Source organism: Mastomys coucha, unplaced genomic scaffold, assembly GCF_008632895.1.
Source record: "Mastomys coucha isolate ucsf_1 unplaced genomic scaffold, UCSF_Mcou_1 pScaffold9, whole genome shotgun sequence".
Lineage (NCBI taxonomy): Eukaryota > Metazoa > Chordata > Mammalia > Rodentia > Muridae > Mastomys > Mastomys coucha.
The window spans coordinates 38,432,642-38,459,581 of NW_022196915.1; the positions used below are offsets into that span (position 1 = coordinate 38,432,642).

Here is a 26,940-nt window from a genome sequence, read left to right on the forward strand (position 1 = left end):
ACCACCAGTGGTCCCTTTACCTGGCCTGGAACTCTGTAGACCAGGCTGGCCTTGAACTCACAGAGATCTACCTGCCTCTGCCTCCCTAGTGCTGGGATTACAGGTATTTGTCCCTATGCCTAGCCACATGTTCCACCTTAATATATGCTCCTTTAACAAAATTTACTCTTAGAACAGAAGAATCAGACAAGGAAAATATACAGATCACAAATCTGGAAAGCTCATGGTACAGTTTCTCTAAAAAACTCTCTCACCGTGATTAAAAGTGTTCATTGAGGGGAAACTATAACTTAAGGACATACTGTGCCATTTCTGGCATTTCTAAATGTTAATAGCTCCCTTAAGTGGAACTTAACTAAGTTCTCTGCTTAACTGCAACAATTCACGGATGCACTACCACTTTGGGCCACTCGGAATAAATCTTGTCCCTCACAGCCAACCTTTTAATATTTGAAGAGTTCTCATGACCCCTGACCTCCAAACGTCGCCTTATCTGGCAGCAAGACAGGGTTCTCTAGAGGAAGAGACTCACAAGAATGAGTACACATATTCCAAGGGGAGTTCCTAGGCTGACTTACAGGACATGCCCCTCATAGTTCAGCAATGGCTGTCTCACACTGGAGAAGATGAGAATCCCAGAGCTGCTCAGTGACAGAGGTGTCAAGTCTCAGCTTTTCCAGTCTGGCGCTGAAGACCCCAGGGATTCCTCCAGAGCCACTGGTCTTCAGTCTATGTCGGAAGCCTGAAGATCGTTCTAACATCACCAAAGGGATACCACAGCAACAGGATAGGATTATCCAGAAGCGAAAGCAAACGTAGAAAAAAGCAGTCTCCTTCTTCTACATCTTTTTCTCTGGGCTGTCACCATGAAGTACCACCCACATCTAGAGCAGGTCTCTCTGTTTAAATAATCTGAGGAAGAATAGCCCTGGCCGGAGTGTGTTTTAGTTGACCCCACACTGGGTCAAGGTGGCAACCACAATGAGCCATCACCATGACCTATAAACCAACTCCTACTGTATTACCCAGCAATTCGTTTGTAAAATACACCACATTGGAATAGACCAAAATAAAGAGCAAATTTATACAATTTGTGTTACACTTTTCTTTTCTTTCTTTTTTGTTTTTTGTTTTTGGTTGGTTGTTTGGTTGGTTGGCTGGTTGTTTTGAGACAGGGTTTCTCTGTACAGCCCTGGCTTTCCTGGAACTCACTCTGTACACCAGGCTGGCCTCAAACTCAGAAATCTGCCTGCCTCTGCCTCCCAAGTGCTGCGATTAAAGGCATGCGCCACCATCACATAGCCACACTTTCCTTTGAAGAAATAAAAACTTAAAATAATACAAATTCCCTAAAGTTGAAACCAACTAAAGAAATGACAGGCATCTACTAGATGCTTTTATTGAAGATAGCATGTGTAAAAATCATCTAGTTTTCTTGGAGACATGTCTTCCTATATAGCGCAGGTTGGCCTTCATCTGCCATGTTGTTCAGGCTGGCCTCAGATTTGAGTTTTCTACCGTCTGAGTGCTGGGATTGTAGGTTTGTGCTATCATAGTTGACTTGAAAGTTTCCCTAATACATGGGACTATGTATGAGCAATACTATATGAAGAAACAGAACATGGGTCTGGAGAGATGGCTCAGCATTTAAAGCACATTGGCTGCCCTTCCAGAGGGCCTAGATTCTATTCCCAGCACACCCATGGTGGCTCACAAACATGCATAGCTCCAGTCCAACAGGATCTACCTTCTGAACTCCATAAGCATGAAGATTGCATGGGGTACACAGATTCACATACAGGTAAGACACCTAAATACATAAAAATAAATAAATTTAAAAACATATTTCTAAGCAGAGTTCAACTGTATAAAAGGGTCTGTGTGCTCATATAGTAATCAAGTCCATAACTAAATCTGCAGCCTTTTCAGAAGTTTTTTTCCAGCTGGGCAGTGGTGGCGCGGATCTCTGAGTTCAAGGCCACCTTTCAAGCCGTGCCTTTGCCAACCCATATAAAACAATGAACTTACCTCTGGCCCACAGATGTATCCTTTTGTTTAATTCTGTCCTGTGTATCTTCTGTTTGCAAATAACCTCAAGAGGACGACACAGTGAGGTTCAAATTCAGGAGAGTAGGAAAGATCTGCAAGGAACCCCAAGCCTTCAACTCCCATTCTTAAGCAGTTCCTACATCTCCCATGTCCCCACCTCCATTCCTGTTCCATGGGGACCTTCTCTCTTTGCGGTCTGCACCTGTGTTTTTGAAGGGCTGATCAGACACTAGTTAGGAAGGATCAGTGAGAAATTATACATGACTCCTAACTTCACAAAATTTATTTTTATAGTACATGTGATGGGGGTGGGGCTACAGCAAGAGGCAGAGAATAAGTAGAAAAATAAATACATAGTAAGGTAGATGCGAACAGTGTGAATAACAAAACAGAGTAAGAGACCACATCAGACTGCTGTCCAGGAGAGAGCTTCAAGACAGCAGCACATTAATACAGCCCCAAAGGGTGAGAGCCAACCTAGAATTATGAAAACAAGACTCCACACAAAAGGCAAGGGAGAGCAAGTCATGCTTAAAGACCTGGAAGGGGGGCTGGAGAGATGGCTCAGTGGTTAAGAGCACTGATTGCTCTTCCAGAGGTCCTGAGTTCAATTCCCAGAAACCACATGGTGGCTCACAACCATCTGATGTCCTCTTCAGCTGTGTCTGAAGACAGCTACAGTGTACTCATATAAATAAAATAAAAATTTTTTAAAAATCTTTAAAAAAAAAAAAAAGACCTGAAAAGCAACTGTGGCTGGAGGGTCAGTCACTAGTGGCTGACCACATGGGGTTTAGGGGTAGAGAAGAGGGTGGAGAGGTTGTAAACAAGTTGCCAACTACACTTGGAACTGTTGGAAGGGGTTGCCAAGATGGGACTTGGATTTTTACTTAATTATTCTCTATCAAACTGGGGATAAAATTCAGGCCTTTGTGCACACTAGGCAAGTGTTCTACCACTGAGTTACATTCTTACCCTCCTGATTCATATTACTATTTTGTCTTACCTTATTTACATGTGTGTGGGGGGGTGCGCGCATGCATGCATGTGTGTATGTACACCACAGTGCATATGTGGAGGTCAGAAGCTAGCTTACAGAGGTTAGTTCACTCCTTCTACCACATGGGCCTGGGGGACAGAGTTTAGGCAGTCAGGAGGCAGCAAGCACCTTTTTGGACTGAGCCACCTAATGGGCCCTGACTTGTATTTAAGATTTTTCATAAGAGTGCACAGAGTGACTTATCAGAAGGTCAGAGTAGAGTCATTAGGCCAGTAAAGAATGACTGTACTGGCTGGTAAGATGGCTCAGCGGGTAAGAGCACTGACTGCCTTTCCAAAGGTCATGAGTTCAAATCCCAGCAACCACATGGTGGCTCACAACCACTCATCATGAGATCTGATGCCTTCTTCTGGTGTGTCTGAAGACAGCTACAGTGTACTTATTTATAATAATAAATAAATCTTAAAAAAATGACTGTACTGGCGTTAGTTGGTATGCTTTGATAGTACCTCAGTCACAAAAATGTCATAATAGATTGACTTAGTGTGTGTGTGTGTGTGGGGGGGTGCCTGCTGAAGTCAGAAGAGGGCAGCCGGGCAGTGGTGGCGCATGCCTTTAATTCCAGTACTTGGGAGGCAGAGGCAGGCATATTTCTGAGTTCGAGGCCTGGTCTACAGAATGACTTCCAGGACAGCCAGGACTACACAGAGAAACCCTGTCTCAAAAAAAAAAAAAAAAAAAAAAGAGGGTAGCATATGCCCTAGAACTAGAGTTACAGACAGTCGTGAACTACCCTGTGGATTCTGGGAACTGAGTCCAGGTCTGAGTGCCCTTAAACCTTGAGCCACCTCTCTAGCCCCATGAGTTATAAACTTTTTTTAAAATTTATTCACTTGTATATGAGTACACTGTTGCTGTTTTCAGACACACCAGAAGGCATCGGATTTCATTACAGATGGTTGAGAGTCACCACGTAGTTGCTGGGTATTGAACTCAGGTCCTCTGGAAGAGCCGTGTTCTTAACCACTGAGCCATTTCTCCAGCCCCATGAGTTATAAACTTTTGAAGAACTGTTATCAATCCAATAAAACTAAAAGTAATGGAAAATCACACCAAATAGAACAAATATAATATTTATTTATTCTTATCCTAAAACAACTAACATTTGATACCCAGTTTCCTTGGAAGACGCTGCTAACAAGAACACATTCCTTCATATCTGATCCTAAAATTCCCCGTTATGGTCCTTCAATTTCCTCTTGACTGAGACACAGAACTGAGGCAGGACCCTTACCACAGCTTCTCCTCAGGTGGCTAAGGATCAGTGGGCAGCCCACAGCACCAGCCCTCTTCTGCCTTCCCCCATGTTAGGGTAACGCTATGCACCGCTTCTGCATTGCAACCATACAGAGCACTTCTTAGGAATTCGTTTAACTATTATTCTATACCAGGTCTAGATAGAAGTGGACTTTCTTTCTCCTTTGGCCCACAGAGACACATTTATCACTTTTAGACTCTCAACACTATTACAAAAGCAACGTTAGTATATTAATGGGATAGTGAGGCGGTAGAAAAAGCGGTGTAATAAAGTTCTTTTATGTACTTTGACAGCTAAGGTAGTATAACTTATAACTTGGTTACGAGTTAAAACCCTCGAGTCAGACAGCTGGGCACAGGCCCTGGCTTTCCCATTTACTCTACAGCATATGCAAAGTTACATCATGTCAATAAAATGAAATTTCTCCTTCTATGAAATAGGTAGGAATTTGCTAGGCTACAAAGAACTCAAAGTATATATATATATATACATATATATATATATATATATATATCTCACATGAAAACATCCTTGTAAGCTGGGCAGTGGTGGCACATGCCTTTAGTACTTTAGTACTTTTAGTACTTTTTAGTACTTTAGTACTTTAGCACTTGGGAGGCAGAGGCAGGCAGATTTCTGAGTTCGAGGCCAGCCTGGTCTACAGAGTTAGTTCCAGGACAGCCAAGGCTATACAGAGAAACCCTGTCTTGAAAAACCAACCAACCAAACAAACAAACAAACAAAATATCCTTGTAATGCAGGAGAGGGCCTGCCAGCCTGGTATATTCTCTATCTCTGACTTTATGCTTATCCCTTCACATCACCTATCAGAGAGCACACACCAACTCAGACTGCATTGTAGGCACACCGGTAGGTAAGAGATGCCTATGGAGAAAGGGCTATTAACCACTGTAAGCACACACCATGTACCTGGAAAGAAGGGATAACTTGTATCCCAGAACCCAAATCCAAACTCCTTCGCGCCACCAGTTCAAAGCCTTTGAGTGGATCTTTTTTCCCCTGGTGTATGTTTATATCCCACTGCCTAGCTGCGGGTGACCTTGGATTCTACCAGATGATTTGAGCATAAGGAAGGTTAAGTTCCAATACGGGAAGGTTCAATCGTTCCAGACCGAGAATGTGTGAACTAGATTTGATGAGTAAGGTTCATAGAACATCCTCTGAGAAAGCTTCCCTAGAAGGCCTCTACGGTCTGCTACTGGGCAGACACCAGGGGGTAGTAAGATCTCACTCTCTTCTGGTCACTAATGACAAGGAGACCGAAGAGTCTATCTCAACTGGAAGGTTGGAAATAGCTACACAGCTCTAGCCGGCTGGTCACAGGGTTCCCCGCTTGAGATTCTTTTTGACCCTATGAACCAGAGGGCTCGTCTCATCCTCCTACGAATTAAGTTTCTCCCATCTCCAGACCCACAGGGGAAAGGGCAGAATGTAGCATCCTAGGGTGAGAAGAGCCTGTCACCGAAGCCCTTCCCTCTCCCGCTCCAAGCCTCCTCGACTGCATCCACTACCACACGTCTTCTAAATAAACTTTACCTTCTAACAGCAATGCCGACACCTCCACGACCTCTTTGAGAAATGAGTACCTTTCAGATCGCCTCCACCTTTTGGACCAGTCCGTCTGTGACTCAGAGGCGGGCAGGGCAACCCATTGCTGTGCTGAGGTTCCTCAACCCCTTCTGGGAAACCCCACCCGGCCTTCGTTTTCCACGTAGAAGCGGTACGCAGCAGTTTGTCGGTGGGGCAAAAGGGGTGAGGGGTAAAAAGGAAGAAAGAAAGAAAGAAAGAAGAAAGAAAGAAAGAAAGAAAGAAAGAAAGAAAGAAAGAAAGAAAGAGAGGAAGGAAGGAAGAAAGGAAGAAAGGAAGAAAGAAAGAAAGAAAGAAAGAAAGAAAGAAAGAAAGAAAGAAACCTAGCCCCTTTTGTCTGAAGTGTAAGATAATAGTCACTGCCAAGAGCCCTAGCATATGGGCCACTGTCGCCCTACGACAAGAAGGAAAGATCTGGCATCAGTACCAAAGCGTGGGGTCTAAATCCGGGAACTGCTGCCTCCCCTCCTCTATCAGAAGAGCAACAGGGGTATAAGGTAGAGAAAAGGGCAAAAGGCAACGTGAAGCAACTCCGCAAACGTCTCCAGACCCTACAGAGGGCTCCTGATCCCGGGGCCCCGGCCTCTCAGCCATGACACATACCCCCCACGCCAACCCTTTACTTCGTAATTCCCCCCATCCCCCCCGCTCTCCCCAGGCTGCACACAGGAGCCCATTGTAGTCGCCTGGAGCCTTAAGACCCAAGAAGGTGGAAGGGGAAGAAGGGCGGGCAAACGCCCAAGGCTTGGGGGAATACCCTAATTTCCCGGCCTTCAGCTCTACCTAAAGGGAACCAAAGCTTGTGGGTAGCTCTGGGCCCCAGGACCTTGCCAAGCCCGGCCACGGACCGGAGAAGTGTCATGGACCCTAGAGATGGAAAAAGGCTTTTGGCCGCCGGGCAACCTGGGACCTAGGCGGGTCCCCTGCAGGGTCCCGAGCTGAGGCTGAACTGATCCCGCAGAGCGAAGAAGACGCGGGAAGATCGGGGCGTCCTCAGCTGGGCGGTTCTCGGAGGGGGCGGGGCGGGCTGGCAGTAGACAGCTAGGGGAGTGGAGGCGAGGCTTGTGGCCAGGGTTGGGGGTGCGTCTCGGCTGGGGTCCCGGGCTGGGCGGGGCGGTGCAGGCGGCCGTCTCGGCCCTCCCTGGCGGGGCCCCCGCGGCCTGGGCTCCGAAGCGAGCGGGGAGAGCCGCGGTCGCCGCGCGAGCTGTCCTGCAGCTAGACCCGGCGAGACTGAGCGCCCGGAGGGAGGCGGTGGCTCACCCGCCCCGCCCGCCCGCCCGCCCGCCCGAGAGTGGGACACCTCCCGACGCCGAGCCATGGTGAGTCCCGCCAAGCACCCCGGTGTCCCCTTCGGCCTTCGTGCAGCCCGCTCCGGGCCCCCAGCCCCGTGCCTCCTGTGCCCGCCTAGCGCTGCTCAGCGCCTCGGAGACTCTCCACCCTCCCATCCCCCCCCTTCTTTTCTTCGAGCTGCCGTCCTGCAGCCTGCTCGGTCCCCACCGAGTACTGCCGTGACCCCTTTCTTTCTTCTGTGCCACCTCCCCATCCTTCGATGGTCTTTGCACACTTCCCACCCCCGGTGTTCTCGGTCCTGCCCAGTCCTCTTTTGCTGAGTTTTCCCTCCCCCTCGCTCTCCCAGCTTTTCACTCCTGGAGACCCTCTGCGAGTTGGTCTGGCGGCAGCCCTGGAAAGGGCACTGTCCTGGGTCATGAGAACTGACCTGCCAGGAACCACCATTTTCCATCCCTGTCCCCAAACCCGGTGAGATGGGCCCACCCATCCGGCCCTGAGGGACTAGCCACAGCTGTGGCTGGGCCAGGGCCAAAGGGCATGTCCAAAGGGAAATTCCCTCACAGAAAGGGGGCTGTTTGAGGGTGGGTAGGGGGTGTTCCGCAGTACCAATGGGCGCGATGTTACCAGAGCCAAAACCATAGTTTTGGGGGGGCAAAGTTCCCCAAGGCTTACGCAGCTGCAGGGAACTAAAGCCTGCCTCGGAGCACTACCGCTGCAGGGAGGGAGCTGGACGGAATACTGTGCACCAAGCAGAGGCTCCGAGAGCAGCAAGTCAGGGTACCAGAAGCCCAGGTCAACGGGAGTGAACACTAAGCCGGGAACTTTCCGGCCAGAAGTACTCTGAAGTACTACGGCGAGGGCGCCCACTGCCCAGGCGGGTGCAGCCTATAATGCTCATTGCAGAGTGGAGGAGGGAGAGAGGCTCTGCCAGGGCAATGTCTACGGAGAGCCTGGGAAGCATCACCCTGCTCAAAGGGTTGGAGCAAGACAGGAACTAGGCCAGTAAGAGCTGACTCAGTCTCGCTCGTCTTTTGGTCCCAGCCGACCAGAGAGGCCTGGTGTCTTGGGCTCCTGCCCACCACCGCCTGCTCCAGACCCCTCCTCCCCTCCTGCCGAGGCCGTTTCCTGTGGCTGCGACTCTTGTTCAGCCATGAGCTCACCGCCCCTAATGGGTTGCAGCTGCTTCGCTGCTCAAGCAGTAGCTCCCCGGATCCTAACTTCAGAGCTCGGGCCCACTCAACCTCACCCCTACCCTTCTTGCCACCCACGTACACAGTCCTGAGAACACTGAGGGTCTGTCTGCTCGCCCACAACTTGGAGCCAAGTTTGTGCTCTGATAACACAGAATGCTAGTCTCTGGGGTGTCTGAATGCTCTAATCTTCCCAAACAGCCGGGATTAGGCAACCCTGGCTGGAGAGATTTCAGAGTAAAATAAGTAATTTTTGTCTTGGGGTGGAAACAGGACCGTCTGCAGTGGGTAAAGAGAAGTGGAGATGAATACTGCAGAATACTTTCCTCATTTACAACAAAGACATCTGATAAAAGGAACTAAAAAAGCCATCTTGAGAGAGATATGGACTTGCAAAGAAGTGGACCCCAGAGCTGTTGTTTAGGCAGCGAGGTGAAGAAAGGAAGCCCACTTAGGGAGGTGGTCAGAATGGGACAGGGCTTAGTCTTTGAGACAGGTTATCAGAGAGAACCCTCTGGGTTAGAAAAAAAAAAAACTAACTGGAATACATAGCATCAGACCACCTTCTCTCTTCTCCAAGAATTTTGGGTACGTCTTTATCTTCTTTCAAATGGCTCCACCCAGTTCATTGTGGCCAATCCCACAGGTTCTGGGAATTGAAGAAAGGGATGCTATAAAGACCTGAGATAGCCACAGTCTTCTCGTCTTCTTTCTTCCCACCTATCAACCAACTATCTCTAGGATGCAGTGGGCATACCTCCACTTACAATAAAGGTATCTGGAAGATGAACTCGGAAGAATCCATTGGCAAGATGGCTGTGTAGAAACCCCATACCCCACCCCGGACACCAGAATTCTTAAGCATCAGATGGGTCCAGTGACCTCGCCTGTCTCTTTTCTCCTGAGGTGCAATCACCTCAATTCACAAGTGCCTGGAACAGTCCTGACCAGAGTCATTTATAACAAATTCTCCCTGGATCACCAAAGCCAAGGTCTCAAAGCTTAAACTGAAGCTATGGTAAGCCTGTGTGTGCTGACTGGCCAGGCCCCTCCTATTCCTTGGCTCATTCAGCCAGCATTTTCTGATTACTCACTGTGCACATATGATAGGAGACATAGCTATCTTCAGACTGGCCACCTCCCAAGGAGCCATGCTTATAACATCTAGGTGTCTATAGCTTGGTATTGTCTCTACCAGGAGCCTGAACCAGTGGAGGACTGTGTGCAGAGCACGCTTGCTGCCTTGTACCCGCCCTTTGAAGCCACAGCCCCAACCCTGTTGGGCCAGGTGTTCCAGGTGGTGGAGAGGACGTACCAGGAGGATGCGCTGAGGTACACGCTGGACTTCCTGGTACCTGCTAAACACCTGCTTGCCAAGGTCCAGCAGGAAGCCTGTGTGAGTGGCCGTCAACCCTTTTCTGCCAGGCTAATCTCCTCCCACTTAGAGACACAGTCTTCCCAATACAGTTCTCCACAGGAGCCCTTAGGTCTCATTTGCTGACCTCCCATGACTGTGACTACTCAAATACTAACAATATGCAGGGGCATTCATTTTCCTTTAATATTGACTCTTAACAAATATTGACTCCCCCTAAGAGACCCTGACTTTTCCAGAACAAGTTTCAAATAGTGCCTCCTCGTGGATATCTAAAAAAGAAAAAGAAAGAAAGAAAAAGCTCCCTCAGACTCAGACTCGATTCAGAAAAAGATTCTCTGTTTCTGATGATATAAAGACTAGCGTAACTGTCTTTGATTCCTCCAAGGTAGTGACATAGGTTTGAGCAGATTTCTGTGATGACTGGGTCCTTACCTTCCCACATAGACTACTAGCTTTCCAGAAAAGCTTCTTCCACCCAAGCAACAACAGTTCTGGGTCTTTCTTCTGGCACATGACCTCCTTCCCTGTGTCCCCTTAGGGTTTTAGCCCACCAGATGTAAGGCTAGTCCTAACTAGTGTGGAATTATTCTCACGGTCCCCTCCTGCTGGTTTCTTCAGCAGAGGCCTCTTACTTCTCTCTCCAGGCCCAGTATAGTGGATTCCTCTTCTTCCACGAGGGCTGGCCACTCTGCTTGCATGAGCAGGTGGTAGTGCAGCTCGCAGCCCTACCCTGGCAGCTGCTGCGCCCTGGAGACTTCTACCTACAGGTCGTGCCTTCAGCAGCCCAGGCACCCCGGCTGACACTGAAATGCCTGGCCCCGGGAGGTGGGCGGGTACAGGAGCTCCCAGTGCCCAGTGAAGCCTGGGCCTACCTATTCACACCTGAGTGGCTACAAGGCATTAACAAGGACCGGCCGACAGGGCGCCTCAGCACCTGCCTTCTGTCTGCACCCTCCGGAATTCAGCGGCTGCCCTGGGCTGAGCTTGTCTGCCCAAGATTTGTGCACAAAGAGGGCCTCATGGTGGGACATCAGCCAAGCACATTGCCTCCAGAACTGCCCTCTGGACCTCCAGGCCTTCCTAGCTCTCCACTCCCCGAGGAAGTACTTGGTACCCGGAGTCCTGGGGACGGACACAATGCCCCTGCAGAAGGTCCAGAGGGTGAATATGTGGAGTTGTTGGAGGTGACACTGCCTGTGAGGGGAAGCCCCATAGACGCTGAGGCCTCAGGCCTCTCCCGGACCCGCACAGTACCGGCACGTAAGAGCACTGGAGGGAAGGGCCGGCACCGGAGACACAGGGCGTGGATGAATCAGAAAGGCCTGGGGTCTCGGGATCAGGATGGGGCACGCCCGCCTGGTGAGGGCAGTAGCACTGGAGCCTCTTCTGACTCCCCTTCAGGGGCTGAGGCAGACCCAGATGCCGCAGTTCTCCAAGCACCTGAGCCCCCGGCAGAGGCTCTGGGGGAAGCCTCTGAATCCTGCCTCCTGTCAGGGGAGGCTGTGGGAGGAGTGGGCCACGGGGCTGAAGGACCACCTGGAACCCCTCGAAGAGCCGGCAAAGGAAACAGAAGAAAGAAGCGAGCTGCGGGCAGAGGTGCTGGAAGCCGGGGAGGGGAGAGTGCCCCACTCAACCCCAGGGACAAAGAAGAGACCAGACAGCAGGAAGTCCTTGTCAGTCTGCCCTCACCCAGTGAACAGGAACCTGCAGAACGCAGCCTGCTTAAGGAGAAAGAGGATTCTGGGAAGCCAGAGTCTGAATCAAAAGAGGAACTCAAGCCAGCAGACGGAAAGGAGCCTGCACCCCCAGAAGACTGTGAGCCTCCAGAAGAGGGGATCAGAGAGAGTGAGAAAGAGGAGTTGACCCCGGAGTGTACCGCAGGTGAGATGGCAATGAGGTCCAGGGGCAAGGCTGGGCCAAGGGAGACTTGGGATGGAGACTGGAAATGGAACAGAGTAACTCTGCATCTGTCTGCACAGGATCCGCAGGTCCAGAGTGGTTCCCATCTGAGCCCTCAGCACAGCCCCTGGAGACTGTGCAGGACGTAAAAGGAGACAGCCTCCCGGAAGAAACTCCCCCAGTTTCTGTTTTGGATGACCCAGTTGTAGCTTGGGACTTGATGGCATCTGGATTCTTCGTTCTGACTGGTCAGTGGGCATCCGTGAATAAAAGGGGCTGGGGAGATGGCTCAGTCGGCAAAGTGCCTGCTTTGCGAGCGCAAGGACTGAGTTCAGATCCCTAGCATCCACGTAAGAGCTGGGCATAGCATGGATGTGTAACCCCAGTACTGGAAAGAAAGGGCAGGCTGAGACAGGTGGATGGATGTCCCGTACTCATTGGCCGGCTAGTCTGGCTGAACCAGAGCTTCTCCGGATCCAGTGAAAGACCATGCCTTTAAAAAAAAAAAAAAGGTTGGGGGGGGGGGGAGTGAACACCTTTAATCCCAGCACTCAGGAAGTAGAGACAGGCAGATCTCTGAGTTTGAGAACAGCCTAGTCTACAAAGTGAGTTCCAAGACAGCCAAAGCTACACAGTAAAATCCTGCCTTGGAAAAACAAAACAAAACAAAAACCAAAAAGGGAGTTGCGGGAGAATGATTGAGAAAGACACCTTACATTGACCTCTGGCCTCCATATATGTGTATACATGTGCATGCACTCACAAACACACATACAGGGTAGGTGGGAAGGGGTTTGGGGAAAGTGAAGCAGTTGAAGTGGACTTGGGAGAGAGGGAAGGTGGAAGGGGGGTAGTCAAAGATTGACCCCAGCCAGGACAGCCTGGCCACTTTCTGTCTTCAGGAGGGGTAGATCAGACTGGGAGAGCTCTGCTGACGATCACACCTCCACCTCCGTGCCTTCCTGAGGAGCCCTCACCCTCCCAAGAGACACTGAGCACTGCTCTTCGTTACCTCCACTCGCTGCTTAGGTGGGCATCCCAGACTTCAGTCCCCTGGGCATTAATGTGCAGAGTGGGGGAGAACCTGCTTCCCTTCCCAGGACACTGGCCTACTATTTCAACCCTCAGATTTTCAAGCCATTGACCTTGACCTTTCAATTCTGACTTTTAGGAAATCTTTCATGATCTTCAAAGTCAACCCTGCTGACTCTCTCTGGGCTTTCTGACAGCACCCAAATTATCAGTACACAGATCTATTTGTCCAAAAAATGCTTTGTGTACACTGAGTACCTATTGACAAATGCTATAGCCTTGAATTTATACCATTATAGCACATAGAGTTCTAGCCCTCTGACCAATAGCCATGTCAACTCTGTAGGTTCTTGATTGTTAGGTTGCCTGTTGGGCACATGAGCCAGACATCGACCATTTGCTCATTGCTCCCCAAATATGGTAGCACTAGCTTCCTAAGACTGTTAGTGCTAAACCAGAAGGTCTGTATTCTTCTTTGGTCTGTCTTTGCTGTTTACTCAACACCCTGTCTACCCAACACTCACACACACACACACACACACACACACACACACACACGACACACACGCCTTTGGCTATCCTTGCCTCTACAGGCCTGATCTGCAATTATTGGGGCTGACCATCCTCCTGGACCTTCGCAAAGCACCCCCACTGCCTCCAGCACTTCTTCCTGCCTTGAGTCAGCTTCAGGTAATCAACTACTTGAGACAGGCTTGTCCCCTAGATCCTCCCTTTTTCCCAGGGGCAGCCATTCCAGGTCATTCAGTTGCCCAAAGTGTAGGGATATTCTTCTTTGCCTTTAGGACTCGGGCGAGCCTCCACTCATTCAGCGGCTGGTGATCCTCATTCATGAAGACCCTCCAGCTGAAGTCTGTGAATTTCAGGTTGGTTGACTCCCACATAGTTCCCCATTAGTAATGGAGAGGGGAGGGAAGGCTTGTTGATCTCCCGGATTGATCTGAATCACCAGGGGCCTGTGCAGAAAATTCCTGTTTTCTTATGTCTACAGGGAGCTGAGTTGCTGTCAGAGAAGGATATGAAAAGAGTGGCCAAGCCAGAGGAGCTACAGTGGGACTTAGGAGGTCACAGGGACCTCTCCCCCAACCACTGGGCAGAGATACATCAGGTAAACTCTTTCAGCACCTAGGGTCCTGGGAAGTAGAAAAGACCCAGCTAAGGATACTCCAGGAGAAAAGACAGACACAAACACAACCGTGGAGCTGGGAAGGATGCAGTCCATTCAGTTCAGAAGATAGTTCTGACTCGTGAACTGTGAACAAATGTTGTTGGCCATTGGGAAGATGGGAGAAGGTTGTTAAATTCTTTTGTTGTATGTATGTCTGTTGCCCTGGAAGTCAGAAGAGGGCATCAGATCCCCTGGAACTACACAGAAGGTTGTAAGCCAACAACATGTGGGGCTGGGAACTGAACCCCAGTTCTCTGCAAGAGCAACAAGTGCTCTACCCATCTCCTCCTCCTTCTTCTTTTCAGACAGGGTTTCTCTGTGTAGACCTGGCTGTCTCCTAGAACTAGTTCTGTAGAGCAGGCTGGCCTTGGACTCACAAAGATCTACCTGCCTCTGCCTCCTGAGCGTTGCAATTAAAGCCATGTGCCACTACCACCCGGTTACAACAAGGGCTCTTAAGCTGTGAACCATCTTTCTAGCCACCACCCAGATTTTTAAATTCTTTGTAAACTTTTTTAAAGATTTATTTTCTTTTTAAGCATGCACACACACACACACATATGTATATATATATATATGTGTACACACACACACACACACACACACACACACACACATATATATATATGTCTGTATGTCTATGTGAGTGAATGCCATGTGTGGTGTCCTTAGAGGCCAGAGGCATCAGAACCCCTGAATCTGGAGTTACACGAAGTTGTGAGCTACTTGTGAGTTCAGACCAGGCTAGCATCAAATTCACAGAGATCCACCTGACTGCTAGGATTAAAGGCCTGTACCACCACACCCAGCATATTTCTTATCCTAAACTCTCTCCCTTAACTCTCTCTCTCTCTGCGGGTTTCAGGAAGTGGCAAGGCTGTGCACCTTGTGCCAAGGTGTGCTGACCTCCGTACGGCAGGCCATTGAGGAGCTAGAGGGAACAGCAGAACCCAAAGAAGAGGTACGGAGTGACGTGGAATAATGGCAGATGTAAAAGGGATGGGACTGGGGTGGGCACTCTCTAGTGGACCTCAAAATGTTTCATTGTCGCAAGGAGACCGTGGGAATGCCTGAGCCCCTGCAAAAGGTGCTGGCGGATCCTCGGCTGACAGCACTACAGAGGAACGGCGGAGCCATCCTGATGCGCCTGCGCTCCACCCATAGCAGCAAGTAAGAGAGGCAAGTGGGAGGGAGACAGCAGAGAACCGTCTTAAACCTTAAGCGACAGATAATCCTTACTCTACATTTATCTGGACAAGATACGGTGCCTTTACACTCATAACATCCATAACATCCCCGTGTGCTAGTTATGATTACAAATGAGGACGTGGAGGATGAGAGATGCTAAATATTTCAGCCAGGCTGACTCAGCAAGGGAGGTGACAGTACAAGTCTGATTCCCAGAGCCAAGACACCTCTGATGTTTGCATTCCTAAGGGGACAAAGATAGAACTGACCAGGGCAGAGACTCAATATCGCCTCTCTTTCTCCAGGCTAGAGGGCCCAGGCCCAGCTGTGCTATACCAGGAAGTAGATGAGGCCATTCACCAACTTGTGCGTCTGTCCAACCTACGAGTTCAGCAGCAGGAACAACGCCAACGCCTGCGCCAAGTCCAGCAGGTGAGGAGACCCCCATTACCCTTGCTTAGCCTGGGAGCCGAGCCTCTCCTTATTAGCATCTCTGTTGATACTAAGCATGGACAAATCCTTCCAGCTTTTCTCCTCCCTCTCCTAGAGTGAGAAAGGTCATCTCAAAGTCGTTGCTTTTAAAGGGGAGCTAGAGCTCTGTGTTCCAATAAGTTGCCTGTCAGCTTCTGCTGTTCTATCAGGGGCTGTCTGTATTGATTAGCTGTCTGCACCCATTTAAAAACATGTTTTAAGAACAGAATTTGGAGTTTAAAGTGCTTAGCTTTGAGGTCTAGCTCTGCCAGGCATGAGACGCTGCTGCCGAGTAGCCCATTCTTACACAGTTAGTACAACACACAGGTGGGCAGGATGAGGAGTGAATTCAGCACAGGACTCTGAAGTGGCTATTGCTGGCACCAGTCTTTAGGAACATACTGAGACTTCTCATTTTCCAGTCGCTCCACCCCAGCTTCCAGACTTTCTTCAGAGGAAAAAATTAGTCAAACGTTTCAGAACAAGTAAGAGATTCCATCCAGCTCTACATAAGAAAGAAGAGCTGGGTACACACACACACACACACACACACACACACACACACAGACCACCTCCTGGGCAGTCCTTCAGGCTTGGTGCCTAGCTCTCCTGCCCACTACTCAACAGGACTCAGTGGCTGTGGAATTCCTCTCGGTCCTGTTATCCAAGTAACTTTCATCCTCCTGCCTCTCATTCGTAGCCGTTTATCTGTCTCCTCATCCTGGCCTTGCCCTGGCACACTAACCTGTGCCTCCTGCCAACTCTGCTCCGTATGGCATGTTACCAAAGATGACATACCCAGTTTCTCATTTAATCCTGTGGGAACAGTTATCATTCATTGTTATCAATCCCACAGCACCAGTGAGACAAAGATAACCAAGGTTCTGTACTTTGGAGGTTGAGTGGATCTTAGCCTGGCCACCACACAGACTCCCCCATCCTCATAGACTTCTACTCTGTCTCAGGTGTTGCAGTGGCTGTCTGGCCCAGGGGAAGAGCAGCTGGCTAGCTTCGCCGTGCCTGGAAACTCACTGTCAGTCTTGCAAGAGACAGAACTTCGATTCAGGGCTTTTAGCACTGAAGTACAGGTAAGAACAGAGAGGAGTTGGGGGTGGAGGTGTCACTGGGGGAAAAACTCAAGTCCGAGCACAGACCCCTTTCTCCAGGAGCGCCTCGTCCAAGCCCGGGAAGCTTTGGCTCTGGAGGAGGACATCACCTCCCAGAAAGTTCTAGATATCTTTGAACAACGGCTGGAGCAGGTTGAGAGTGGCCTCCATCGGGCCCTACGGCTACAGCGTTTCTTCCAGCAGGTGAGTACAGCACCTTTCTGAGCTGATTTTCTCTCTTCAGCCTGGAGCAACTGGTCAGGCAGTTGTTAAGAGTGATACCTTGGGGCTGGAGAGATGATGGTTCAGCGGTTAAGAGCACTGTTTGCTCTTCCAGAGGTACCGAGTTCAATTCCCAGCAACCACATGGTGGCTCATAACTATCTATAGTGAGTTCTAGTGCCCTCTTCTGGGCTGCAGGCATACATGCAGGCAGAACACTGTATTCACAAAAATAAGTCTTAAAAAAAAAAAAAAGTTGGCCGAATGACTTGAGCCCTCAGAAAGGTCCTCTGTAGACGTCACACATCTGCACACATCTGCTGTGGAAGTTAGTTGAAGCTCAGTGAAAAGGCTTAGTTATTCTCTCCGGGGAGCCATTGGGAATCAGATATGTGATTGGGAGTGGTGTGTATCCTCACCCTTTTTCTCTAACTCCAACCTGTTCTGCTTTTGTAGGCACACGAATGGGTAGATGAGGGCTCTGCTCGCCTGGCAGGAGCTGGGCCTGGTCGTGAAGCTGTGCTGGCAGCCCTGGCCCTGCGGAGGGCCCCAGAGCCCAGTGCAGGCACCTTCCAAGAGATGCGAGCCCTGGCCCTGGACTTGGGCAGCCCCTCAGCCCTTCGAGAGTGGGGCCGATGTCGGGCACGCTGCCAGGAGCTGGAAAGAAGGATTCAGCAGCAGCTGGGAGAGGAGGCCAGTCCTAGAAGCCACCGACGACGTCGGGCAGACAGTGCCAGCAGCGCAGGGGTCCAGCACGGAGCCCATAGTCCTTCATCCAGTCTCAGTTCCCTGCTGATTCCCAGCAGCCCTGGGCCACGGGCAGCCCCATCACATTGCTCTCTGACCCCATGCGGGGAGGATTATGAGGAAGAAGGCCTTGAGCTAGCTCCAGAAGCAAATGGAAGACCCCCAAGAGCTGTGCTGATCCGAGGACTGGAGGTCACCAGTACTGAAGTGGTAGACAGGACATGTTCACCCCGAGAACACGTGCTATTGGGCCGGGCTGGAGGGCCAGATGGACCCTGGGGAATAGGTACTCCTCGAATGGAACGCAAACGAAGCATCAGGTGAGAGAGTTCAGGCCAATTGTGTCTAATAAGCAAGCTGAATGGACATTATACTGTTGGGGTTAGTGACTCCTTCCCATGCCAGAGTGACACCTCTGCTATTCTGGTTGTACCCACAGTGCCCAGCAGCGTCTAGTGTCTGAACTGATTGCCTGTGAGCAGGAATACGTAACTACCCTGAATGAGCCAGTGCCACCGCCTGGGCCTGAGCTAACTCCTGAGCTTCGATGCACCTGGGCTGCAGCCTTGAGTGTCCGAGAGAGGCTTCGCAGCTTCCATGGGACACACTTTCTACAAGAGCTTCAGGGCTGCACCGCCCACCCTCTGCGCATTGGGGCCTGCTTCCTTCGCCATGTGAGCAATCCACCACTTCCAAGTCTTTCCCATGTCCTGCCCTATCCACCATCCTGCGACTGCTGCTGCCCCCTACCTTCTCCCACTTGTGAAGTCCCGAGGGCGGGCCCTGTACCTCACCTTGGTCCTTGTGTCCCTTGTCCTCAAGTGTTGTGTGGACGTCACTGTCTCTTCAAAGAGCCTTCATAATCCTTGGCAGGCGGAGTGCCTTCTGCTTATCCCTCCTTGGTTAGTGGGGATGGGTCACTCACTCTCTCACCAGCCAGGGTCACTCACTATCTCTTCCTTACCGGCACAGGGGGACCAGTTCAACCTCTATGCACAGTTTGTGAAGCACAGGCATAAACTGGAGAGTGGTCTGGCTGCTCTCGCCCCCTCAGTCAAGGTAAGCTTTCCCATCGACTCTTAGAAAAGTGGATTGACAGAATGGCTTAGAAGATAAGGACACTTGCCACCAAGACCAACAATTGAGTTCCATCCCAGAAGCAACCCACTAAAATGAGAGAACTCCTGACAGTTAGTTGTCTTCTAACTGACTGCACACCCACACATACTCGAGCACACACACAAAGTGAGTAGAATAAGAAAATGTTTTTAGGAGAAAGGACCGAGAAGACCTAAGAAATGCACCCCACCTTGAACTCTCAGGGAAAGCAATCTTTCCTGGATGTACCCAGGAGCATTCTCCAGCAATCTCTGGGAACCTCCTGACTGCTGTCTGGAACCAAGAGGGTTTCCTAGCATAACACGGAGACACAGAAGAGACTGGGCTCTTACCCAGATCCCCCACTGGAAGGAATCTGGGCAGAACCCTTGATTCTTTGGGCCTCTGGTTTTTGTTTGTTTTGTTTTGTTTGTTGTTTGTTGATTGGTTGGTTAGTTTATTTTTATGCTTGCTTGCTCTGTTTTAAGATTTATTTATTTATATTTTATGTGTGTGACTATTCGCCTGCAGGTATGTATGTATGTGTGTGTGTTATGACTGAGCTGAGGGCACAAGGAGACCAGAAGAGGATATCAGATCACCTGAGACTGGAGTTATAGATACTTGTGAGACACTGTGTGGGTGCTGGGAACTGAACCAGGTCTTCTGCAAGAGCAGTAAGTGCGCTTAACTGCTGAGCCATCTCTTCAGCCCCTAGGCCTGTTTGTGTCTAGAGGTGATAAGCAAGGACAGTAGGCACTGTGTCTAACTGGGAACATAAGAATCAAAAGGCCGGGCTGGTGAGATGGCTCACTGGGGAAGAGCACCGACTGCTCTTCGGAAGGTCATGAGTTCAAATCCCAGCAACCACATGGTGGCTCACAACCACCCGTAATGAGATCTGGTGCCCTCTTCTGGTGTGTCTGAAGACAGCTACAGTGTACTTACATATAATAAATAAATAAATCTTTAAAAAAAAAAAAAAAAAGAATCAAAAGGCCAGTCGGTGGTGGTGCACGCCTTTAATCCCAGCACTTGGGAGGCAGAGGCAGGCAGATTTCTGAATTCGAAGCCAGCCTGGTCTACAGAGTGAGTTCCAGCCAGGGCTATACAGAGAAACCCTGTCTCAAAAAAAAACCAAACCAAACCAAAACAAACAAACAAACAAAAAGAATCAAAGGATTTCATATGAAAAGATGTGAAAATGGCTGTAAAAGCCAGAGGGCTTCTGTTGCTATGAGCTGGGTTCTCCTCCAGCACAGGACAGCTGCAGGTCATGTGTGGGGAAGCCACAGGGGTTGGTTCTCTTTCCACCACCTGGGTTCTAGGGATGGAACTTAATTCCCAAGCTTGGTGGCAAGTTCCTTTAGGTTCTGAGCTATCTTACTCACCTCTACTTTTTTTTCTCTTTACTTAAAAAAAAAAGAAAAAGGGAAAAGGAAAAAACTTTTTTTTTAATTTTTATTATTGGAGCATTTGTGTATATACATGTGCGCACATGCATGCACGTGCACAGACACATACATATATGTATATATATACATATGTATATGTATACACATACATATATATATACATATATATATATGCATATGCATTGTGATGCCCATGTGGAGGTCAGAGAACAACCTTCATGAGTCAATTCTTTCCGAAATGTGGATCCTGGGAGTGAAACTCAGGTTGTCAGGCTTACTAGAAAGCACCTTTACCCACTGAGTCTTGCAGGCCTCTTTCTTTACCTTTAAGAGTATTTGGTCCTCTGTTTCCCAAAGCCTGTACCCGGCCTCTCACATTCTTGTCCTCAGACTTTGGCTCCTACCACCCCCAACCCCTCTTCTCATCCCCTGCTATGGTTTCACCCTAGGGTTCCATGGAGAGCAGCCCTTGCTTGTCCCGGGCCCTGCAGCAGCCACTGGAACAGCTGGCTCGGTATGGACAGCTCCTGGAGGAGCTCCTAAGGGAAGCTGGGCCTGAGCTAAGCTCTGAACGCCAGGCCCTCAAGGCTGCTATACAGTTGCTCCAGGAACAAGAGGCCCGAGGCAGAGATCTGCTCGCTGTGGAAGCTGTTCGAGGCTGTGAGGTAAGGTGCTGGGCGTCACTTCTGCTTGCCCAAACTGTGTAACTCTGTAGCCTTAGAAAGTGTGGGCTGGTGACCATAGAACCAGAGCTGAGGTCAGCGGCCCTAGGCTCTGTCTAGCCCTTTGTTGCTCATCTATAAATTACAAGTTCTATCCAACATCCTCTGCTCTCCCTCCATCTGCCCAGCACTCTTCTGTTCCATCCAGTTCTTCTTATTTCTTATCTATTCTACTTCTCTGGCCTACCATATTTTCCTCGACCGCATCTTGTTCCAGATTCCAGATGCAGAGTTCCCTCTATATCAGCTCTCTCTATAACCTGTGGGTCTCACCCTTTGGAAGGTCAAAAGACCCTTTCACAGGGGTTGCCTAAGACCACACAGATATTTACATTACGATGTATATAACTGTAGCAAAATTACAGTTAGGAAGTAACAACAAAAATAATCTTATTGTTGGGAGGGGGGGATTGTCACATGAGGAACTGTATTTAAGGGTCAAATGGTTAGAAGGTTGAGAACTGCTGCTCTAGATGGACCTCCTCATGTTCTTTGCTGGTTCTTTCCTGCATCTCCAGTATGCACAGACTTCCCCATGGCAACCAACTGGGTACCAACTCTGCAGTGCATCTCTTTCTCTTTGTAGGAATAGACAGTGCGGCTAGATATGTGTGCATGAGAGACAGTGAATAGGGTCTAGCGGTCCTTCCTGACTTCCTGACCATGCCAACAGCCGGTCCATTAGGCCCTGGTTCGATCCCGGGTTTCGGCACCAAATGATGTGTTGGAGCGGCGGGTCATGTCAGAACATAGCACACTAGGCCCAAACAGTTCCACGTGTAAGAGGTTTAGTTGAGAGAGAGAGAGAGGGAGGTAGTGGCGCAGAAAGAGAGGAGGGAAAGAGATGGAGGAAATGTTTCCCGTGTGTGTGTGTGTGTGTGTGTGTGTGTGTGTGTGTGTGTGTGTGTGTATGGGTTGTGATGTAGCAGTCACAGGTAAAGGTGGGAGGTGAGCCCAATGGATTCTGGGAATATGGTGGCTGTTGCCCTAGCAACAGGTCTGTGGACCCCCCCATGCATCACCACAGGCTTTGGATATCCTGATGCTAACACCTTTCCCTCTAAATCCTTTATGTCTCATAACGTCACACAAGGCTTCCTAGAGTGACCTTTCCTTCTCTCTCCAGATAGATTTAAAGGAACAGGGACAGCTCTTGCATCGGGACCCATTCACTGTCATCTGTGGCCGGAAAAAGTGCCTTCGCCATGTCTTTCTCTTTGAGGACCTGCTCTTATTCAGCAAGTTCAAGGGTTCTGAAGGAGGATCCGAGACCTTCGTTTACAAGCAAGCTTTCAAGGTATATCGAGTCGGGGATATTGAGCCATGCTCTTCCTGAGGACTCAGAATGCTCTGTAAGTTCAACCAGGTTCAGAATCTTCATCGCCTAAAATCGGTTTTGGCCTCTAGTCATGGCTTTTAGGGTGTTAGAAGGTGAAAGAAATTCCTGCCATTGGTGAACCCTTTTGGGTTCTTCATGCAGAAAACTAAGGAGGCATTTTAAAGTAGAATGGGAAAAGACCTTCCCATTAAGAACACACATATCTGCGGGGTGGCGCATGCCTTTAATCCTAGCATTTGGACAGCAGATCTCTGAGTCTGAGGCTAGCCTGGTCTACAGAGTGAGTTCCAGGACAGCCAGGGCTACACGAAGAAACCCTGTCTAGAAAAAAAAAAAATTATACACGTCTTTTGAGTTGGTCCCTGGTATATGAGGAAAAAGACCACACACACTCACACACACACACACACACACACACACACACACACTTCTTAATTTCACTGAACTAAATAGAGCTCAAGAGGCAGGCATTGCTTCAGGCATGTAGCCAAATATAAACATCCATAGCAACCCAGGGTCCTGGATCAGGCAGGTCAGGTGGAATGATAAAAGGTTTCCAACGGTCCTTGCATTAGCTTCATCTCTTACGAGGTAGGACAGAGAAAATGGTCTGTGTGTGGAATAGCATAGACATGCGAATACTACACTCTGGAGAATGTCGCTTCATGTCTCTGTGTAAGCCGTACGTTCCCATCTGTATATTAGGCCTGTTCAGCAGTGTAGCCAGCCTGGTATCTGACAAATATTGACCAAATGTGCGCTGAACATTGACCAAGCTAAACAGAGCACTTCTCAGCGTGGTGCCACCTAATGAGGGCACCTCTGTCCTCACAACCCTGTCTCTTCTGCCCTTCTTCAGACGGCTGACATGGGGCTGACGGAAAACATCGGGGACAGTGGACTCTGTTTTGAACTGTGGTTTCGGCGACGGCGTACACGGGAAGCATACACTTTACAGGCTACTTCACCAGAGACCAAACTCAAGTGGACAAGTTCTATTGCCCAGCTGCTGTGGAGACAGGCAGCCCACAACAAGGGTAACGGGCAGGTCATAGGGACATTCTGCTTGGAATCGGAGTTACAGGACAAGGTTTTCTGGAGAATGTGGAGATGGCTTGGGAAATTGTACGGGAGGTAGAAAAGATGCCTTAAGAAAAGATTCAACCAGGCAGTGGTGGCGCACACCTTTAATCCCACTCAGGAAGCAGAAGCAGGTGGATCTCTCCGTTCAGTGCCAGCCTGGAACTCACTCTGTAGACCAGGCTGGCCTCAAACTCAGAAATCCACCTGCCTCTGCCTCCCAAGTGCTGGGATTAAAGGTGTATGCCACCATTGTACGCCACCATTGCCCGGCTGAAACTCTGTCTTTAAAATCCAGAGAGAGGGGGCAGATTCAAAGTTTGGTTTAAAAGATATTGCTAAGACAGAAATTAGCTATGAGGAAAGAGAAAGCTAGAAATTTCCAAGGAACAAAAGCAAATGTCTCCACAAAAGAGGTGCAGAACTATACAGTAGACTGGAGCCTAAGAACTGTTGCTTCTTGCTTACTGAGTGACCTGGACTAATTATCTTTTTCTTTACTGGGTTTCAATTTGGGTTTTTTGCTGTGATTCTCTGAACCACTCTACGCATCTGAAGAATGCATAGTACTCTCATTAGCTTAAAGGGCTGAGTAGGTTGGTACGCAGGAAAGCACTTTATAAACCATAAAGACATGCAAAAGCACAACTTTTGCTCTTAATGTCCATGATAAAGGGAAGCTGAGTGTTACGTGTAAAGTCAAGGGCCAGGAAGAGGGCTCACTCGGTAAAAGTACTTGTCATGCAAATGTGAGGACCTGTGTTCAAATCCCCAGAGCCCACATAAAAGTCGGCAGTACTGCAGGTGTAGTAAGTAACAGGAACATCTGTAATCTCATCAGTCCCACAGAGACGGGAGGCTATGACAGGAATTTCCTCCAGAAGCTAGACAGCCAGCCTGGCATGCACACCAAAATGACTAAGAGGGTCAGCAGTAAAACTATGTGCAAAGTGAGGATCAACCAGCACCTAATGGATCCTCTAACCACACACACACACACAATCAGGTGGTTAGGAGGCCAAATGGGCAGGATGAAATAGGAGAGAGCAGATGAATGTCTAAAAGAGGTAAGAGGTTACTACCACAGTCCATTCCTTGATAGTCAAGGAAGGGGAGACATCAAAAGAAAGAGTTGGGAAAGAGACTGGAGAGTGAAGAGGGTTGTACTAACACTGAGGCAGGGGAGCCAAGAGAAAGTAACAAACAGGGTCTCTGTTCCCTAGAACTCCGAGTGCAGCAGATGGTTTCCATGGGCATTGGGAATAAACCTTTCCTGGACATTAAAGCCCTTGGGGAACGGACACTGAGTGCCCTGCTCACTGGAAGAGGTGAGGTCCAGGGTGCTGGGGGTTGGGGGGAAGGGGTGTTCCCAGAAGTCAGATCTTGATACAAAAACAATGGGGAGATGTCAGGAAGGATACTGAGGCGCTGAATGGGCATCTCTTCCCAAAATGTGGGACTCCCTGGAAAGCCCTCTGTGAGCTGTTCCACGGAGCCAGGAGGACTTTTCCACACCAGCACCCCACCACCCCAACTCCCCACTCTCTGCAGCCGCCCGCACCCGGGCCTCCGTAGCCGTGTCATCCTTTGAGCATGCTGGCCCGTCCCTTCCCGGCCTCTCACCGGGAGCCTGCTCCCTGCCTGCCCGCGTCGAGGAGGAGGCCTGGGATCTGGACGTCAAGCAGATTTCCCTGGGTGAGGCACCTCTCAAGGGGTGGCCCCCAACCGCTGGGTCACGGCGATGTTCAGGCTGCCTATTGCTAAAGCAATTCCTTCTTCTAGCCAAGTAGCCCGGTTGCCATGACAACTACATACAGCTTCCCCATCGCTAAAAGAGCCTTCCGTCTGGTTGCTAGGGAGATGCTTACAGCAGCCTTTCGCTAAGAAGCACTTCTTCTGTACCTTTCTCTCTAGCTCTCCTTGAGTTTCTATGGAAACTGCCTCAGCTTCCTGTTGTAGCCTCCTGGTTCACCGCGGCAATTCTTAGTTTCCTGTCGCTTCTTCCCTGGTTGCTCTAATGATGCTGCTGACAATTTCCTGCCTCTTGGTAGGGGGGTGTTCTCTTGCAACTGGATTGCTATGGTGACTCACAGCTTCCTGTTGCTATGGAGCTTTTTCTTCCTCGCCAGAGGAGCTTGGTTAAGGTAATATGGAAGGGTTTTATACCTCTTCTCACCCTAGCTTCCCCTCCAGCCTCAGAAACACTTGACTCTTCTGGAGATGTGTCCCCAGGACCACGAAACAGCCCCAGTCTGCAGCCCCCCAACCCTGGGAGCAGTACTCCCACCCTGACCAGTGGAGGGATCTTAGGGCTCTCCCGGCAGGTGAGTTCCTGCAATCAGCCTGGGAGCAGGTGGTCTCTGTCTGGATGGGGTTTTCTGACCATTTGACAAACCAGGGAGTAGAGGAAGCAGATATTAAACTCTCAGCTGATGCTCAGATTGGATTTGTTATCCAGTCTGCTTTTCTCCTCTCCCCTAGGCCTGGCTGAGAGGCATCAAGGTCAGAGGTCAAAAAGAATCTTGAGGAGCAGGGAGAGACACACAATAGAGACCATATCTAAACACACTGCAATTTCTGTGTCCTCAGAGTCATTCCCGAGCCCTGAGTGACCCCAGCACGCCTCTGTGAGCTAGGTGAGTCAACGGCCTTTTGCCCACATCCCCAATTCTAAGGACCTTCCTTCCTGACCTCCGTTGCTTGGAAGTCAGCTTCTTGCTTCTCCCAACCTTCATCTCCTTCTTCTCTCCCGGCTTCCAGAGAAGATCCAGATCTGCAGCCCCTTCTCAGCCCAGCCCATTTTTGGCTGGGATGCCAATGGGACGTAATGGAGGACCTAAGCTCTCCCTCCCTCTGCTTCCTGGACAGAGAGGAGGGCAGGGACCAGAGTGTCCCCTGCCACCGCTGTCTAGCCCTGCTTGGTGCCTTTTGCCGCAGGAACCAGAGTGGCCCTGTTTGCTTGCTTTTATGCCCTGGGGACAGGGAAATATCCCTCTTGCTGTGTTACTGCACACCTCCGGACACTGCTCTGCTGACAGCCCACTGCTATTCTCATCCCTACTCTCCCAGAAGATTCATCTCTGCCAGGTCGAATGGAATCCCATTCTGGGGTATCATGGGAAATGAAGTGCTCTAAGCCATTGAAGGGGATGGGATGGGCACTGCAGACTTTATATGTAATTACTGTTATTATACTATTGTTACATTAAATGTATTTACTCTCACTGTGACTCCCAGGAGCCAGCACAGGCCTCTGGATTAAGGTGTTCACTACTTCCCTCTAACCACTAAGTAGGGCTCAGAAGATAAAACCAAGGCCAGAAAGTAGCTGTCCCAACACTGACAGTCTGTGAGTGTAGGAGAATGCCTCCCCCTCACAGGCTCTAGGACGCTCAATGAACTCTGAAGTTTCTCCTCCATTTTGTACCCACTTCTTGAGGCTGAGATAGTCAGTTGGGTCCAGCGTGATGCAGCAAATGTCCTCAGGCCTCAGTGTAAGAGAACCGGAGGCTTTTTATTACAAATGCTAAATATTCGGGCCTCACCCAGAGCTACTGAATCAAAAAGTTTTGCATCCTTATCGAGCTCACTGATAATGAAGG

The 26,940-nt window shown here is 49.7% G+C and overlaps 1 protein-coding gene across 22 annotated transcripts; it reads left to right on the top strand.

Annotated features, from left to right (window-relative positions):
• The first annotated feature begins 7,126 nt into the window (after nucleotides 1–7,126).
• Arhgef40 (Rho guanine nucleotide exchange factor 40) lies at nucleotides 7,127–26,562 on the top strand. Of its 22 annotated transcripts, none has more exons than XM_031360876.1 (25): nucleotides 7,317–9,473; nucleotides 9,654–9,851; nucleotides 10,478–11,714; nucleotides 11,813–11,980; nucleotides 12,635–12,761; nucleotides 13,358–13,454; nucleotides 13,568–13,648; nucleotides 13,774–13,890; nucleotides 14,816–14,911; nucleotides 15,005–15,120; nucleotides 15,444–15,570; nucleotides 16,575–16,697; nucleotides 16,776–16,919; nucleotides 17,394–18,004; nucleotides 18,124–18,358; nucleotides 18,657–18,743; nucleotides 20,647–20,862; nucleotides 22,046–22,216; nucleotides 23,118–23,295; nucleotides 24,562–24,666; nucleotides 24,890–25,033; nucleotides 25,520–25,662; nucleotides 25,820–25,840; nucleotides 25,928–25,974; nucleotides 26,099–26,562. In XM_031360876.1, the coding sequence occupies exons 1-24, from the start codon at nucleotides 9,471–9,473 to the stop codon at nucleotides 25,967–25,969; spliced, it is 4,587 nt and encodes a 1,528-aa protein (XP_031216736.1). In that variant the 5' UTR covers nucleotides 7,317–9,470; the 3' UTR covers nucleotides 25,970–25,974; nucleotides 26,099–26,562. The 22 variants fall into 22 exon arrangements, with proteins under 22 accessions (XP_031216743.1, XP_031216748.1, XP_031216750.1 ...); XM_031360877.1 differs by having other exon boundaries at nucleotides 26,276–26,562; XM_031360883.1 differs by lacking the exons at nucleotides 7,317–9,473; nucleotides 25,820–25,840 and adding an exon at nucleotides 7,127–7,294 and having other exon boundaries at nucleotides 25,532–25,662; nucleotides 26,276–26,562.
• Nucleotides 26,563–26,940: the final 378 nt, after the last annotated feature.